This window comes from Leuciscus leuciscus, assembly GCF_965113295.1.
Source record: "Leuciscus leuciscus genome assembly, chromosome: 14".
Classification (NCBI taxonomy): Eukaryota; Metazoa; Chordata; class Actinopteri; order Cypriniformes; family Leuciscidae; genus Leuciscus; species Leuciscus leuciscus.
The window spans coordinates 36,252,179-36,269,149 of record NC_138738.1 but is presented as its reverse complement, the minus strand read 5'-3'; the positions used below and the strand labels follow the sequence as shown (position 1 = coordinate 36,269,149).

The window sequence follows — 16,971 nt, the reverse complement described above, 5'->3', positions numbered from 1 at the left end:
TTTATGTCGTATCCTCCAGGAGCTCTTTGCCCTTAGCTTCAACCTTAATAAAATGTGTTTAGTTATCTCTCGTTTTTTTTCTTTTCTGCAGGCATCTGCAGTTTCGCTAAAATGACCCGTGGGGCTCGGTAAGAGGAACATGTTGCCACTGTAACTGGAATTTTGCCTGATTATCAATGCGGGGAAACAAACAGAAAGGGCTTATCTGGAGAGAAGTGAAGTGCACTGAAAAGATTAATTAGGCTGAATGGTTTGGATGCTTTAATGAAGAGGCCTTGAGATGATGCGATGTTGTGAACTCGTCGGAAGCGCTCGCGCTCCTTCACACAGGTGCACATCTCAGATGGGTCACATGCGGAGAGTAAGCACTTTAAAAATGTGCCGCTGTCACCCACGTAACACCTTTTGTGCCGGGACCACCCTCGCTCTTGTGTCGCGCTGTCACAGGGAACACAGACACATCACCGCAGCGGGAATAAGCCTAATTAGCAAGAATAAAAGGATGCATTTACTTTAAAAAAATGGCAAGTGATACTTTCACTTAAAAAGCTGCTGTCAGCCCTTGACATTCTCATTATGAGCTATTATTTTTGGTAATCAAGTTTAGCTTTGAAGAAAAATACAGGGGAAATAGAGGATCAATTTGTAATGAAATTACAAGCCTGTCTTTGTTGTAATTTTGAACATGAAAGGCCTGAAGCATCCTTAACAAAGAACATTTACATTATCAAAGAACATAATCACTGACTTTAGTCGATCAAGAGTTTGAGCACTCTAAAAAAAACTCCCGTTATAATCGACGAAGCTGTCTACACTGGGAAATCTCTTACATGGATCCTATGTACATGCAGGGCCGGCGCGTGCACTTCTGCCGCTCTAGGCGAAAAACATTTGTGCCGCCCCTAGGGCTGGTCCGAATACCATTTGAGCTTCGAAGCTGCGGTAGTAATGAACATCGAATATTCAAAGCTTCGAGAGGGTGCTGAACATTCTTCTCTCTAATAAAGGCAGGAATCTCTATGTGTCTATGTCCGTTTGCATTTTGATTATTTCGAGAACCGTTCATCCAATCGACTTCACAAGGGAGTGCAGTGTAGCATTTGGTGGTGCAATATAGATGGACACGCGAGACACGACACGTTCAGAATTAATAAACTTAGTAAACTACAGAACACCGCGAGCGGGAAGCGGCGCACCTCAAGCGGGCAGGGCTTATATACTTGACGCACGCTGCACTAGCAATATAAAACGCACACACACATGTCTGTTAAATTAAGCAATACTTTAAGGTAGTCTATATTTTTCTGACTAACAAATTACTGACACAGTAAAGGGTAGATTTAAATTAAGCAAAAACAATTTCAATAAAGAAAAACGAAATTTAAATAAAGAAAAAAAAACAAAAACATTTAAATAAAGAAAAAAAAAATTAAAATAAAGAAAAAACGAAATTTAAATAAAGAAAAACGAAATTTACATAAAGAAAAACGAAATTAAGTTAAATTAAAATCGAGATTAATTTAGATTGATAATAATGGGTAAAAAGGCTAATAGCCTATATTTTGTTTCTATTGTTATATTTTCCACAATGTCAAAGCAACGCAGCTTAACCCAAAACACAAGCTCAGGCATGCACTTCTGTCCATACAAACTCCGCTGTTCTGCGCTCTAGCCAGAGAACACTCCCGTTGCAGGAACACTTTAGGCCAAGAGGAAGCAAATATATACATATACTATATGCGTAGGTGGATGTGATCGGGGATTTTGGCTGTGTAACATTTAAAGCCACTTAAATTAACGAAATGACTCAAATAAAGATTCGTTCATTTTTATGAACGAGATCGAACAAGAGAGTCAGTAAAATTATCCGAACTTCCCATCACTCAGTCATGAGTCATGACTCGTGAGAGCAGGGGGCGGCGCAGGGCGGCGCAGCAAATCATGTAGCCTATTTTGTGAATTGTTCATTCCCGATTGGCACACATTTTGCCGCCCTTACAAAAGTGCCGCTCTAGGCAATTGCCTAGTTCGCCTATATGGACGCGCCGGCCCTGTGTACATGTGGACTTGCGAGAGTGCAGAGTTCAGTCAACGAGCTCTGAACAAACCACTGCTGTTTCAGCGATAACTAATCTGAACGCTTCTGATTGGCTATTGCATTCTTAAGCTCAACATAATTGTGTGATTGGTTATAATGCGCAACGCTGTGAAAACACACACACACAAAAAAAAAAGATGCAACATGAGCAGATCTAAATTTAATGCCATAATCAACACTTTTCATCTCATTTTCATTTTCTCTCTATTTGTGACAGCCGTAATAGATTCATTTGAATTGTGCAAAAGCATTTTCTATCTGATTTGGGGACATTTTTTGGCCCAAGACCATGTGGCCAGGGGAAAGCTAAACCAGCCTTACACACGCTCTGCCTATGTTTCGTAGCAAATGAGAATGCACATTTTTTATTTGTTGTAGTTTCTGTCCACCACTATAAAAGTTTACCCCCTTTGCCTCCTGTGAACACCCTAAAATGAAAAGGGTCCATAATTAGCGGAGATGTGGTGTATTTTGTGTGAAATTGACGGCCCCCTTAAAGAAGATACGTCATGAGATCAATATGCTGTGGGTGTTATTGTTTGAACCAAAGCTCATGTGATTGACAGAGCTGTCGTACAGTACCATAGCATTCCTTCAGGCACATAATATTCTTAAAAGCCCTTGATTTATGAAATATCATCTGTCTGGTCGTGGTGTCTTTATGAAGCATTTTGTTTGTGCGTACATTCATATGTATGTGTATTTGACCTCCTTCCTGTAAACATGGCTCTCTGTGTAAAAGCTCTCTAAATAAATTATGATAGATAATCTTTAGATATACGAAGTAAATGGAAAAATGCCGTCAACAGTACCTGCCTATCAAACTCACACACTTATTTACCCTCGTGTGTGCCAGGCTACTTAATCCAGAGTAATATTCCCCCCTTAATCACATTCATAAATTGGTAATGATATTCATGCACTTGTGTGATATATGGCAAATTATAATGTCAGCGTGTCTTAGCCGTGCTGCCGTCATTTGAATATGGGCTCTATTGCTTTAATAAATCTTGGTGGGTGGGATATGGCAGTCATTAGGTTGAATGTCTGTACAGAGTCGTGTAAAAAAAAGGGCATTCAGCTTTCATATGCATCACGCTGTTAATCATAATACGACTATTGGGGCCATCATGATTCTCAAGTGTGATAGAGGGAAGAACTTGGTTTATGTTTTAACGCAAAACATAATGAGATTTTGCATAATGAGATATGAGATTTTTTATATTTATATAAAATCTATATTCTGTATACATACATACATGCATACATACACACACACATATATATATATACAGTGAGGAAAATAAGTATTTGAACACCCTGCTATTTTGCAAGTTCTCCCACTTAGAAATCATTGAGGGGTCTGAAATTGTCATCGTAGGTGCATGTCCACTGTGAGAGACATAATCTAAAAAAAAAATCTTAAAAAATTTTAACTATTTATTTGTATGATACAGCTGCAAATAAGTATTTGAACACCTGAGAAAATCAATGTTAATATTTGGTACAGTAGCCTTTGTTTGCAATTACAGAGGTCAAACGTTTCCTGTAGTTTTTCACCAGGTTTGCACACTGCAGGAGGGATTTTGGCCCACTCCTCCACACAGATCTTCTCTAGATCAGTCAGGTTTCTGGGCTGTCGCTGAGAAACACAGAGTTTGAGCTCCCTCCAAAGATTCTCTATTGGGTTTAGGTCTGGAGACTGGCTAGGCCACGCCAGAACCTTGATATGCTTCTTATAGAGCCACTCCTTGGTTATCCTGGCTGTGTGCTTCGGGTCATTGTCATGTTGGAAGACCCAGCCTCGACCCATCTTCAATGCTCTAACTGAGGGAAGGAGGTTGTTCCCCAAAATCTCGCAATACATGGCCCCGGTCATCCTCTCCTTAATACAGTGCAGTCGCCCTGTCCCATGTGCAGAAAAACACCCCCAAAGCATGATGCTACCACCCCCATGCTTCACAGTAGGGATGGTGTTCTTGGGATGGTACTCATCATTCTTCTTCCTCCAAACACGTTTAGTGGAATTCAGTGTTGTTTTTGGCAGCCCTTTTAGTTTTAGTCTTAGTCTTAGTCTTTTGGACGAAAATGCTTTTAAGTTTTAGTCACATTTTAGTCACTTATAAACTTGATAGTTTTAGTCAAGTTTTAGTCGACGAAAACGCAAAAAGGTTTTAGTCAAGTTTTAGTCAATTTTAGTAAAAAAAAAAGAAAACAAAAAGTAACAGTCTTTAAAAAATGTATTTAGGTTAAAAAGTATTGGACATGGGCTTAGGTTTGACAGGTTGTAGCAAGTGTTGCAATTCATAACATTTTTTTTTTTGTTGAAAAATAACCCCTGAAATGATGACTTCTGGTGAATATTGTGGAAACTAATTGATACATTTAGATAAATATATTTCATACCTTATAGCATATTATAATACAACTTATTAGGCCTAGCCTATATATTTATAGAATAGCAAAGTAACGTTAGGCCTAATCAATATAAGTTACAAGACTGAACCACATAGATGTGAAATATAAAGGCTATCATGATCATTTTGCCAACAATGAACCATGGATTTGTTTAGTTTATAATACGTTTTATTTTTAACTTAAACAAATACAACATATCACATTCAAAACTCACCGGCTTAGACTGCATTTGAAGAAAAATAAACACAACAGTTTTCTGTAGCCTTGTGTGCGAACTTATTCAATAGAATCATTAGATTATCTCCTGATGTGTGCTGCTTAATATCCAACGCATTCTCATCGCGACGGCATATGGTACAATTGGCCTTGTATTCATTGTCCCTCACGCATTCCAGCCACGGGTAGTCATTTTCCCATTCAATTTTACATTTCTGTGCTCTTTTCTTTTTCGCCGGCTGCTCGGAGGTAACGTTAGTCATTTTTACATTTCCCGCTGTTGTCACTTGTCGTCATCGTTGCTACGATACGTGACTCACAATGCAAAACGACCAATTAAAAGGGCACTCTCTGATGATGTTCCAAGATGTTAAAAACGCTATGCTGATCATAGACAAACAGGGGGAGAAATTAGCATCTACCGCACCGTCGGGTTTTTTTTCTCATAGCCTACAAATGTCTTCGTTCATAGTCTGACATATTAGAAGCTATGTGTCTGTCATGGATTTGCACTGAATTGATTCTCAAAAATACGGAACAAAGTGCGTTCCGTATCAGTTCAATATGGAACAAGACTTTATTGTGTCAAATACGGACGATTCCGTATTATACAGAACGGTTGGCAACCCTAATTTGAACGTCAGACTTTTAATCATTTTCGTTCCGTCTCGTCTCGTCAACGAAAACTCGAAAACGTCTCGTCATGTTTTAGTCACCTTAGAGACATTTTTAGCTAGTCATCGTCGCGTTATCGTCATAAAAAAAAGGTGCGTCAACGAAATCATTTCGTTATCGTCATCGTTGACGAAAACAACACTGGTGGAATTATGACCAAAAAGTTATATTTTGGTCTCATCTGACCACATGACTTTCTCCCATGACTCCTCTGGATCATCCAAATGGTCATTGGCAAACTTAAGACGGGCCTTGACATGTGCTGGTTTAAGCAGGGGAACCTTCCGTGCCATGCATGATTTCAAACCATGACGTCTTAGTGTATTACCAACAGTAACCTTGGAAACGGTGGTCCCAGCTCTTTTCAGGTCATTGACCAGCTCCTCCCGTGTAGTTCTGGGCTGATTTCTCACCTTTCTTAGGGTCATTGAGACCCCACGAGGTGAGATCTTGCATGGAGCCCCAGTCCGAGGGAGATTGACAGTCATGTTTAGCTTCTTCCATTTTCTAATGATTGCTCCAACAGTGGACCTTTTTTCACCAAGCTGCTTGGCAATTTCCCCGTAGCCCTTTCCAGCCTTGTGGAGGTGTACAATTTTGTCTCTAGTGTCTTTGGACAGCTCTTTGGTCTTGGCCATGTTAGTAGTTGGATTCTTACTGATTGTATGGGGTGGACAGGTGTCTTTATGCAGCTAACGACCTCAAACAGGCGCATCTAATTTAGGATAATAAATGGAGTGGAGGTGGACATTTTAAAGGCAGACTAACAGGTCTTTGAGGGTCAGAATTCTAGCTGATAGACAGGTGTTCAAATACTTATTTGCAGCTGTATCATACAAATAAATAGTTAAAAAATTATATATTGTGATTGCTGGATTTTTTTTTTTAGATTATGTCTCTCACAGTGGACATGCACCTACGATGACAATTTCAGACCCCTCCATGATTTCCAAGTGGGAGAACTTGCAAAATAGCAGGGTGTTCAAATACTTATTTTCCTCACTGTATATATATATATATATATATATATATATATATATATATATATACACAGTATATATATATATACAGGGGTTAAATTGGGATTTATTATGTGGCGGGGCTCCCCCTAGGGGGGTCCGGGGGTATGCCCCCCCGTAAAAAAAAAAAAAAAAAAAAAAACTATTAAATGGCATTTTCTGGAGAGTTTTGTGCAAAGAAATGGAGAAATTGAGTCTTACATGATATGTGAAAAACTGCAAGGTTAAGAGCATATTTGCATTGTTGTAGTATCAACAGGTATTTAGGACATTTAGCATTTACATTACTGTTAATCAGCAGTGGTGGAATGAAACGAAGTACAAATAGCCTACTTTACTTAAGTAGAATCAATAGTGCATACTTTTGACTTTTACTTCGTTACATTTTGCAGCAATTATTATACTTTCTACTCCAATACATTTCTACAACGTTTCGTTACATTTTGTGATCAGTTTTTCCCCCTGCCAAAACAGGGATTGAAAAAAATGTCCTGTTTTCGGTGCTGATGTGGTGGTGACGCGTTCATGTAACATAAGGGTAGCGCTGCCAATAAAGAACGTAAAAGCTGTCACAAAGAACCGGCAAAAGTAATGATTATGAATATGTAAAATATAGCAAGGAGACATTTTAATTGTTTATTAATAAAAAAGTGTTTTCTGTGTCAGTGCCCTGCCTGCATAGATGAAGTTGACGATGCTATCCTCGCAATCTTCGCAGTAGTGAACGCGCCAGAGAGAAATGCACATTTCGGATTACACAAGCAGCGGTCTGTTTTCTTTCGTTTTGAATTGTTCTGTTTAAAAGAAGACCTTCCAAGCTTTCTATAGATATATTTATCAGGTCTGTCAGGCAAGTAGGCTCCCTTATACGCTGAGTTTCGGTTCATTTATGAGACGAGAGTCCAGTTCACTCGCCGGCGCGTCCGTGTCGTGATTATCTATATTGTTTATATACTATATTTACGGCTTATTTATTAAATCCAGGCAATTGGTTGATGAAACATTGATTACAATTAAGATCAAATTAATACAAAACGAAATTCATTTTAAAGAAAGGCTTTGTGCTTTCTGTTTGAGGTCTCAGTGAAAGTTTTAAGCAGTCTTTTAGTGCCGCTTTCAGAGCGGTCCCGTCCGTAACATTGTTTTTTCCTCATATGCGAAGTGCGAACATGAAAAATAAAATAAAATGAATATGTTATGTTCTGTGGAGAGCCAACCCTTCTTCATACGGAGGGTAGTATTACTTTGGTTTGCAGTGTAATTCACAGAATTACAAAAAATGATTTCGCCACCTAAAAGTTAAAGATTTTTTGTGTCATGTCCACGGCATGTGTAGCCTATTTCCCTCATATTAAATATAAAACGCTTGATTACACATTGTATTACCTTGTTATGATATAGTGACCCATACAATGTGCCAAATATATTTTCCTTACCTTGTCATTCAAGGCAGGGCACTTTTTGTACAACCAACGTTGTGCTGAACTTGACTAAATTGATCTGCTGCTGCAGCGGCGGCCAGCAGCTCGTGTTTTTTATTTTTTTATTTTTTTAAGGCAGTAGAAGGTTCTGGAACTTTTGCGCGCTTCCACATCCCGCGCAACTACGGATCTCCCAGGAACATTCATTATTTCTGCGTACATTTATCCATGTCGGAGTTCTGAGAAGTAGCCTATAGATGCGCATGGCATGCGCGAGCGGTGCGCGATCATGGTCGACTGACAACGAGATTAAGCAGCTGAACAAGAATACGGCCGTGTCCCGATTGTTTATTTCATTTCATTTATAATAAGAAATATGTTTGCAAAAGCATCACTTTCATCAAATTTTATGTGACATAATTTCCAGTAGGCAACTGACTGCAAACGAGCAGGCTTATGTGCCGGGGCTGAGCCCCGGAGAGCCCCGGCCCAATTTAACCACTGTATGTATATATATATATATATATATACAGAAGATAGATAGATAGATAGATAGATAGATAGATAGATAGATAATTAGATAGATAGATAGATAGATATGCTTGCAATGCCATCTAAACAAATTTGTATTCAGTTCATACACTATCATTTAAATGTGTGGGTTAGTAAAACATTTTTTATCTAACAAATTAGTATTTTTGTTCTGCAAGGATGCATTGCTAACCCTAACCCAGATTTGCAAATCCTCTTCTTGTCGTTTCAGTTCAAATTTCTGTTCAGCTTCCTGTGGGGTGTGTCCAATTCAATTCAAAGTCACACTTATGAGTTGAAAAGGAGCCAATGTTACTGAATATGACAATGTATGACCCAATCCTGTGGCTATTAGAACCAAAGCAAGAGTGTGACTAGCACAAACCTGGAGCGGAAACCTTTGTACACTAGCAGAGTACATTTTTGTGATTTGTTGCAAATTTGTTGCACTAAACAGGAAGTACAGAGGCTGCTTTTTCTACTTTGTTAAAGCTCAGAATATGTTCAGTTCAGCAGAACATGCTTTGTTTGAGGGAATGAAGGACAGATGACAGACAGCTTGTACTTTTACAGAACGGAAGCAGGCTTCCTTCTGGCTTTGATCACACATCTTGCTGCGAGAAAAGCTCTCAAACGCACACAGAAGGCTTGTTCTCAAGACTACACACACCAAACACACTCTGTAAGTGCCAAAGTTAGATTACAGTAAAAATATTAATTAATAATACAATTAAAGAGTAGAAACCATAAGCCAGTGCTCTACAATGGGCTTTCTCGTCTCTTTCTTTGCGCTTTCCTTCCCGCTCGCTCTCTAATGGGTAGAGTAGAGAATCAGGCTGGCATTAAGCGACTTCGCCAACTGCCAAAGCGTGTTGTTCAGGTCAACCTGACATTAATTAAAACACGGAGCGTGGGCGGCACCAAGTTCCAGACAAATAAATAAATAGACACAGTGGTTAAGAAAACACTTTTTTGACGCCTTGGAACTGCAAACGTAACTTCAGATTTCATGATGCGAAGCGTGCAGAGATGGAGAAGAGATAAATAATGCGTGTAAGAGGGCGAGGTTGGGCTCTCTAAGGCGTTCCTGGGTTAGAGACAGTGATGTATGACTGGGCCTCTCATCGGCCCTGCCTCATTACTGGGCGGCCATTTTGTAAATCAACAAATAATTGCGGTATACATCATACACTGTTCGCATCACCACAATTTACTGGATTTTGTTAGGTCCGACGCTAAGGGACGGAATGAGATTAAAAATGAAAAACTGCTCTTTCCGAAGCAAATAAACCGTTTCCTTAATATTCATAGGTTCTCCAGTGCATTTGAGAATGAGTAAACTATTTCATGCTTTTTGCTTTACCCTGAAACTCATGAAACTCTTAGCCTTTGCCTTTCGTAATTTTCCATCTTGTCTTGTTTATCATGCAAGTGAATATACGAAAGTCGTTATTTTGTTTGTTTTCTTTCTTTTAGGTCAGCTTTTAGGTTTTAATTCATGCATGTATAATAAGCAATATGTTTTAGCTTCTCTCACTTTGCTTGTGAATTTCAGTAATGCTGCCTTGCCTCCACCAAAGCCTTTTTGATTGCTTTCCCTGCTTGAGTATCACTCTAATATCATTTGAAATGTCACCACTCATATGTGTTTGTTTCATATGCGTCCCTCCCGTCTATTGTATGTAAAAAAGCACAGAAGAGAAGAGACGGAGTGTGCTCGCGAGAGAAAAGCAGATTACCTAACAAAGGGCAGACTGATTTGAAAGCAGGATATTTCGCTGAGATTCACGGCGGAGGTTTGTCAAACACAAATGCGGTATGCTTATAAAGGCAATTTCATTTTCAAAGGAGATATAATCAGTCTGTATCATTTTGGACACAAAGCGTGAAGAAGAAAACATCTTCAGTTCCGCCTCAGCCTAAAAGCGCTGTGTAATTCGGAACCTTTTGAGTTGACCGAGTGTTTGGAAACTGAGAGCCCCATAATTTTACGCTTGTTTGTAAAATATTAAGGATGCCGCCGAAGGTCAGACATTCTCAGAAACTATGTTTTTGTGTTGAGTTTATGAAAAGGGACAGAATGCCATTCATTCCCCTGGTTTGGATCATTAATAGAAGTGTCTTGTTGAGTTTATTTAAAGACCTTTAAAGCAAACACAGCTTTTGTAGTACTTGTTGAAACAGGAAATTGGCGTTGACAGAATTGCAGGGATCATCTGCTTTTTTGAAACAGCCAGTGATGTGTGCTTTCTAGAGGAAAAAGTAGGTTGTGTGACTCGTGTCTCTATCAAAATGGTAGTTGTTGGTTCCTTTAACTGAAATACAAGACTGGAAAGTCCAGCTTAAGCTAGTAGTTGTGTTTTTGAATATGATAGCTTTAGACCAGCTGATGAACAGCTTAGACCAGCTATAGTAACCATAAGCATAAGCATAAGCTGGATTTTCCAACATGGGCCACTATATTGAGTATCAATATTAACATTGTGACAATAATAATTTTTAGCATAATTGATTTATTGGCTGACATCCTATAAATGGCTGGTAAATAAAATGCTGTTCTATTTGTTTTTTATTTATTTATTTGATCACATAATCAAACATTGTAATGTATAGTATGCAAAGTGGATATTAATTTTGATATTTGCTAAATGTGACCTTTAAGTGAGTTAGTAAGTTATTTGTTTTTAAAGATTGAGGGTTAAATGACTGCAAATCTAAATGTCAAAATAGGATAAATTAACATGTACAATTAAATATCCAGTATCCTTTATGGATAACCCATATTGTACTGATTTACGGGCTGTGTCCGTCTGTGTTTAGGTGCGTTCATGTCATGTCATAATTACAACTTGTAAACTGGGAATTACGACTTGTACCACATGAGTGCTGGATATTCAATAGGCGTTGACTGTGTTAAAATGCATAATAATGAGTTTGAGGACGTGAACAGCTCCAAGTAGAAAGTCACCTGTTGTCATCTCAAAATTACGGTTATTACATCATGGTGTGAACGCAGCATTTGTCCCATTCATTCTTCTGTGAGTGTGAGGGGTCCATGTCCTCTTCCTCTCCTTTCTCTAGTTCCCATTACTCTCAACATAAGTGCCACTCCAGCCATATCATCACTCATTTTCCATCTTTAAGACTGTTTTTTCCATGGGTGGACTTGTAACCCCCCCTTTTCTTGGCTTTTAAGGGAACGCTTACCCGCGCTCGCACCGAACTGAACCCTGACTATCTGGACCTACGCTCCCGAGCCGAGCTGAACCCAGAGTACTGGACACCCTGCACTCCTCTAGTGAGTAACCTTTGGTCAGATTTTTGAGATGTCTGCTGGTGAAGCACCATTAGAGAACTACACAAATACGCATTTCACCCGCTTGTTTATATGTCTTCTCTGCTTATCGGTTTCTTTAGTGACCTCTCTAACGATGGTCCCTTCACTGCTGCATCATTATAACTGAGCTAATTTTACATAAACACACATACCTCCCTCCCATTGCTCTCATTACCTGAGTTTGTGCAGGGATTTTTGTCTTCTGGGGGATCGGGACAGTTTACATGAAGCTTTGCTTGCCACCGGACCTAATTATGCTTGTTTTTTGGTTTTCCTTTTTTTAGAGCTGTTATTTGTGTGGAGAGAAAGTTCTTAAGTGTCTTCAGAAAAGCATATAATGCTCTAAAACTGCTAACCGGAGGCAACGCTCTTGACCGGTTACGTCAGTAGATGCTTGTCATTTGCAAGTGTTTATCAGAGCAACATGTTCTGTTTTGAAAAGGACATTCTTATCTGGAAATGGAAATGCTAATTATTTGCTGTTTGGTCATGGTCAAATCTTCAAATTTCTTTCCTGACTTTGGGGACATTCAAATTACATACGTCCACTCCTCACCGATTGTTACCTTTTGTCCTGTCGGATTTAATGCTCTCATCTGAAAAGTGTATGCTCAGATATAGTGGGGGATATCAAACACATAAATCACCCACAACACCTTTCTTTTCATTCTACTGAGTGCTAAAGATTTCACTTGTGCTCCATGTGTGTGTGTGTGTGTGTGCATTTGTAGGTGCTTGAATGAGTTTACTAGACTCCAAAAGGTCTATGAGAGTGTGACTCAGAATGACAGAAAATAAGAGGGTGGTGAATAGAGAGGTAGAATATTTGCAGTGGAGAAGGAAATAGAGGAAGCTCAGAAAGAAAAAATGACTGTAAGACAAGGCTAGAACATTCCCTCCTCGTTTCTACCATAGGGACCTTAAGACTCTCGACCCGCCCACTTTATTGTCATCCACACCTCTTCAGCTCCATTCTATAAGCATGAATGGGCTGCACTGTATCCCCAATCAACATTTCACCCTGTCTTTGCTCTGAATCTTCCCTGTCTACTCCCTACTTCCAACAGGACTGCAGGGAATATGGATCCACTCTGTCTGTGGTTGGAATATCCTCCTGGGTTGTCGATAAGATGATAGAAATGACCCGCATGCTTCCAGATGTCACCATGCATATATAGTAGCTTAGTGTGCAGCCAATTACAATGGATTTCCATTGGGATCTGTCCTCATCATTGGAGTGTGAATGGACACTTTGCCATATCATCTTGGGGTGAACTATCCAATCACACTCATTACTCTTTCATACAGAAAAAAACAAAATCAAAAACAGATATCAGTATTGTTAGTAAAATCAGGGTTTAACATTAACCTAATTTATTAAATACCATTATACAATGCTATGAGATATCTTTGTTTGATTTTTTTAAGTCTTAATAAATGTAAATAAATAATTTATATTCAAACTAATATTTTTACTGATGTAAGTGTTTATAATTATGTATAATGGTATTTATTGAAAGTATTACATACACATTCGCATATAGCGCAAAACATCCATCCATCAAAAGGCGGTTGAGTGTGTAAATGTGTACCGATTGGTCTGTGGTGCAGCATATGAAAAGTGCTAGATGCCAACAGCTCTGATTTGATGTCTAGAGTGCAGTCCTGACCATTTATTATTAGAGATGTTGTGGATCTGATAATGAGGACCACTGCTTGAGGGAAGAGGCTGTTCCTGTGCCCGGTTGATTTTGTTCTAGTTGAATCTCTTCTCTGAGTGCAGTGTTTCAAACAGGTGATGGCTATCATTTCTGATGGCTTTCTGGACCTCAATTCAAAGAAGTTAAGGAGAGAGAACTGCCTACTGAATGGATGGTGTGCTGAAGTTGGCATTTTTTCGTGTGCGGTGATCGACCTGTACCAGATTGTTATGGATGAAGTGAGGGTGGACTAATTGTAGTGTAGAACTACTACATTGAGGCTAGTTCGGTTTACCTCCCATTCAAGGTAGGCTTTTGGTTATATCAATCTTTTTGTCGGATTCCAGATTGATGGGTTGTTGTGACCACAAATAAAGCTCCATTTGCCTCCTGATATTAATGGTCCTATCCAAGTTGAAGAACCTAATGGGGTCAAGTGTTTCCCATGCGATTTTGTGGAACTGTGGTGGGAGGACATTGGTCCCTCTAAGGGGGTCTGGGGGAAGATTTGTACATTTTAAAGTAAAATTCATCAATCTGGTGCATTTTGAGAGATCAAAAATAAGAGCTCCAACCCATATTCAGTGTGCAAATTGAACAGTCTGTGAATTGACCTGTACCTGAACTCTAAAAGGGACTCAAACCTCTTTTTAGTTGTGATAGAGTGTCTCAGTCTACATTACACTACATGCTACAACTAATGTAATAGCCATATATTGTAAAACAATTAAATTAAATAAACTTTCATAATTAGTTTGTCCTAATTTCTATACATGCTAGAGATAAACATGTGAGCTTTTATTTTTACAGAAACTGCAGTCAATATTTTATTTTAGCGGAAAACAAGTTTACAAATGCATCTCACTACAAATCTAGTGAAATGCCGTAATCGTCAACTATGCAAATGTAAAATAATGTGTTACTGGTGCCCGCTACGTTCCCAAATGCATGCTAAACTCAGCACATGCACAGATGGAGTTCACTGCATTCATTCACTTTGAAATGGTATTGAGAATCGAACCTGCGGAGCTGTTCACGTTAGCAAAGTGCTCACTTCTCTCTGCGCAGCGCATACAGACAGTCTTTTGATAAGGACACAACGCCTTTTCACACTTTCGGCTTTATTGTGTTTGACAGCAATAGCTCAAAACATGACATTAAAGAACCTGTTATGTTAATATGAGAAGTTTAAATATATTTTCGGGTCACCACAGTGTAGCCTAGTTAATGGATGGAAAGCACTTAAATGTATCTGTGGTGGTCAGTGCTGATATTGTGGCGGTCCGCCACAAAAAAATCAATGTATGGGAAACACTGAGGGTATAGCAGGGACTCTTGAGTTGTTGCAAAGTAGGTCAGAACAAGTTGCTCAATTATCAATAGGACCACCAAATGGCCATGAGTTCGTAGTCATTAAAGTTTCTTACTGCTCCTTGGGATTAAAACAATATCTTTTGCTGATCTTTTAAAGCAGGTTAAAGCAGGTACAGCAGGTGGCAAAGAAAGTCAGGAAAACCTGTTGGTCAGCGTTGTGCTTCAACGACTGTCATCATTTTTCCTCTGGAGAATTGAGGTCTGGTGGCCTCCCTTTTGTTCTTGAAGCTCCCTTGGTTATATGCACAGATGCACAGACACAGTTTGTTAATTTTCTTCATGCACCAAATGTATTATGTCCTTTACCAGCCAGTTTGATAAATGGCTTTGTAAACTAGCCTGAATCTTATTCTGTTGAATTGCAAATGGAATTAGAGCTGTATTATGAAAAAGGTTGTTTTTGGAGAACATATTGCTTGTTGTCTGGAGGTCAGAGCGAATGTGCAGTATATCTTGTTCCTTTCTCTGGCGTCTCTCAAAGGTCAGCACTGTGATTAACCTTAGGTCAATTACACCCAAGATGCTGCACACAATCCGTTAGAATGCATTAGTTTGGGGATAAGTGCAAAAGGCAAGCAGTCTTACTGATCGCAGGTGATCCTTCAGTTCCAACAGCAACTCTGCTAATATGTTGTGTATCTCGCCAACTGCCAATTATTGCTCCCCTGAGCCTTAGAACAATATTACGACTGATATTAGTTATTGAAATGAGCCGTAATTAACACAAAAAACAATTGAGTTCATTATGGAGTTCATCCCTCTATATTGCTCTGCAAACAGTTGTTGTCTTCTCATCTCATGACCATGGAAAGAGGGGAGGAAGTCAATCGCACCCTTCAGAGCGTGTCAGTCTTCGAACACTCGAAGTCAGTCAGTCAGTCAGCCTTACACAGTCTTCGAAAATAAGTCGACCTCTCATTACAGAAAACGTCGACCTCTCATTACAGAAAACAGGGCTAGTGCATGTAAATCTACGCTAGCGATGGACAGATCGGATAGGTTCATTGCGTTCAAGCTGCTGTCACGGAAACTTGTCATTGGGTATCTGCTGTGAAGAGTCCAGGTGCATGTACTCATGGTCCATGGGCAGAGAGGAATCATGGGATTGATTATGAAGTCATTCCAGGGTTGTACGGCAGCCATAGCTGCTGTTTTCCTCTAACATGTCCTGGAATATTCATGAAGTGGCACTAGAGTATGTCTAAAGAGACCTGTCAGCAGGGAAGAGAAACATTTCTGAGCTTGTAAGAACATGCTTGAGAAGGAAAAATGGTGACTTTGAATTGCTTTTTCATGTATTTGCACGCATTATTGATTTATTGACCTTCTGTCAGGACAAGGTGGTTTGAAGACAGACTAGGGCCAATTTATTCATTCCGGTGAGAGGGAAATGAGCTTAGCTCTGCCGCACTGACTGAACTGAGCAATGACTGGGCTTTACGGTTGGCGCTGATTAGCAAGAATGAGCTCTCTCGATGCTGTGAGAGTCTTGTTCATTAAATGATCTGTGGCACGTTGACTCCTAGCATCCTGCTATGTAGTTTAGTATTGAGAAACTGAAAAATCGTAAAAGTTACAGACATCATTTTATTCCTTGCGAATTGAGGATGTAACTGGGACTGAGGGGAGCAAATGTAAACCTTTAAGAATTGGTCATTGATTAAACTTCATATCTCTCCTTCAATGTCCAACGGTGTTGTTATGGCCCTGCTTCAAATGTTTTTCTCTCTAAAGTGCCTCTTAGAAGCTGAATGTGCTCCGAAGCCTCATGCCGTACTTGGTGTAGAAGAAAGATTACGTCTAAGCGTTTTGGAAAAGTGGTCAATACTCTCTTCATAGTGAAGGTGTATTTACTGTAAGACCTTTGTAAGGAAAGATAGGCCACATGAATTATGCATATGTATAGAGCTCTCATTCTGTTCTGAGATATGGGATAGGAAATGGATCTCTTTCTTAAGTAAAGAGTAGGGATACTCCTGGGGCGAGGAACTCTACCTTCACATTAGCGGGCCTGTCTGCACTGACTCGGATTGAGTGCTGGAAGCCCCATACAGTACATCTCCTTGTCCATAGTTCACCCAAATATCCATTTTTAAAATGACAAATACAGACTATTGACTCCAGCTAATATGGAGAGTCGTTTCCTCTCACACAGATGCAGAACATACATGCTAGTGAGCTG

General features: G+C 39.4%; 1 protein-coding gene across 5 annotated transcripts in view; it reads left to right on the top strand.

Annotated features, from left to right (window-relative positions):
• Window positions 1–16,971, top strand: part of pcdh9 (protocadherin 9) — a 274,339-nt gene that overhangs the window by 60,386 nt on the left and 196,982 nt on the right. For 3 of the 5 annotated variants that reach the window (XM_082189898.1, XM_082189896.1, XM_082189900.1), the window contains exon 3: window positions 11,575–11,676. The exons of the other annotated variants lie outside the window; for them this stretch is intronic. In XM_082189898.1, the coding sequence (XP_082046024.1) occupies window positions 11,575–11,676 (102 nt within the window). The remainder of the gene's footprint in view (window positions 1–11,574; window positions 11,677–16,971) is intronic. 5 annotated transcript variants of the gene reach the window in all.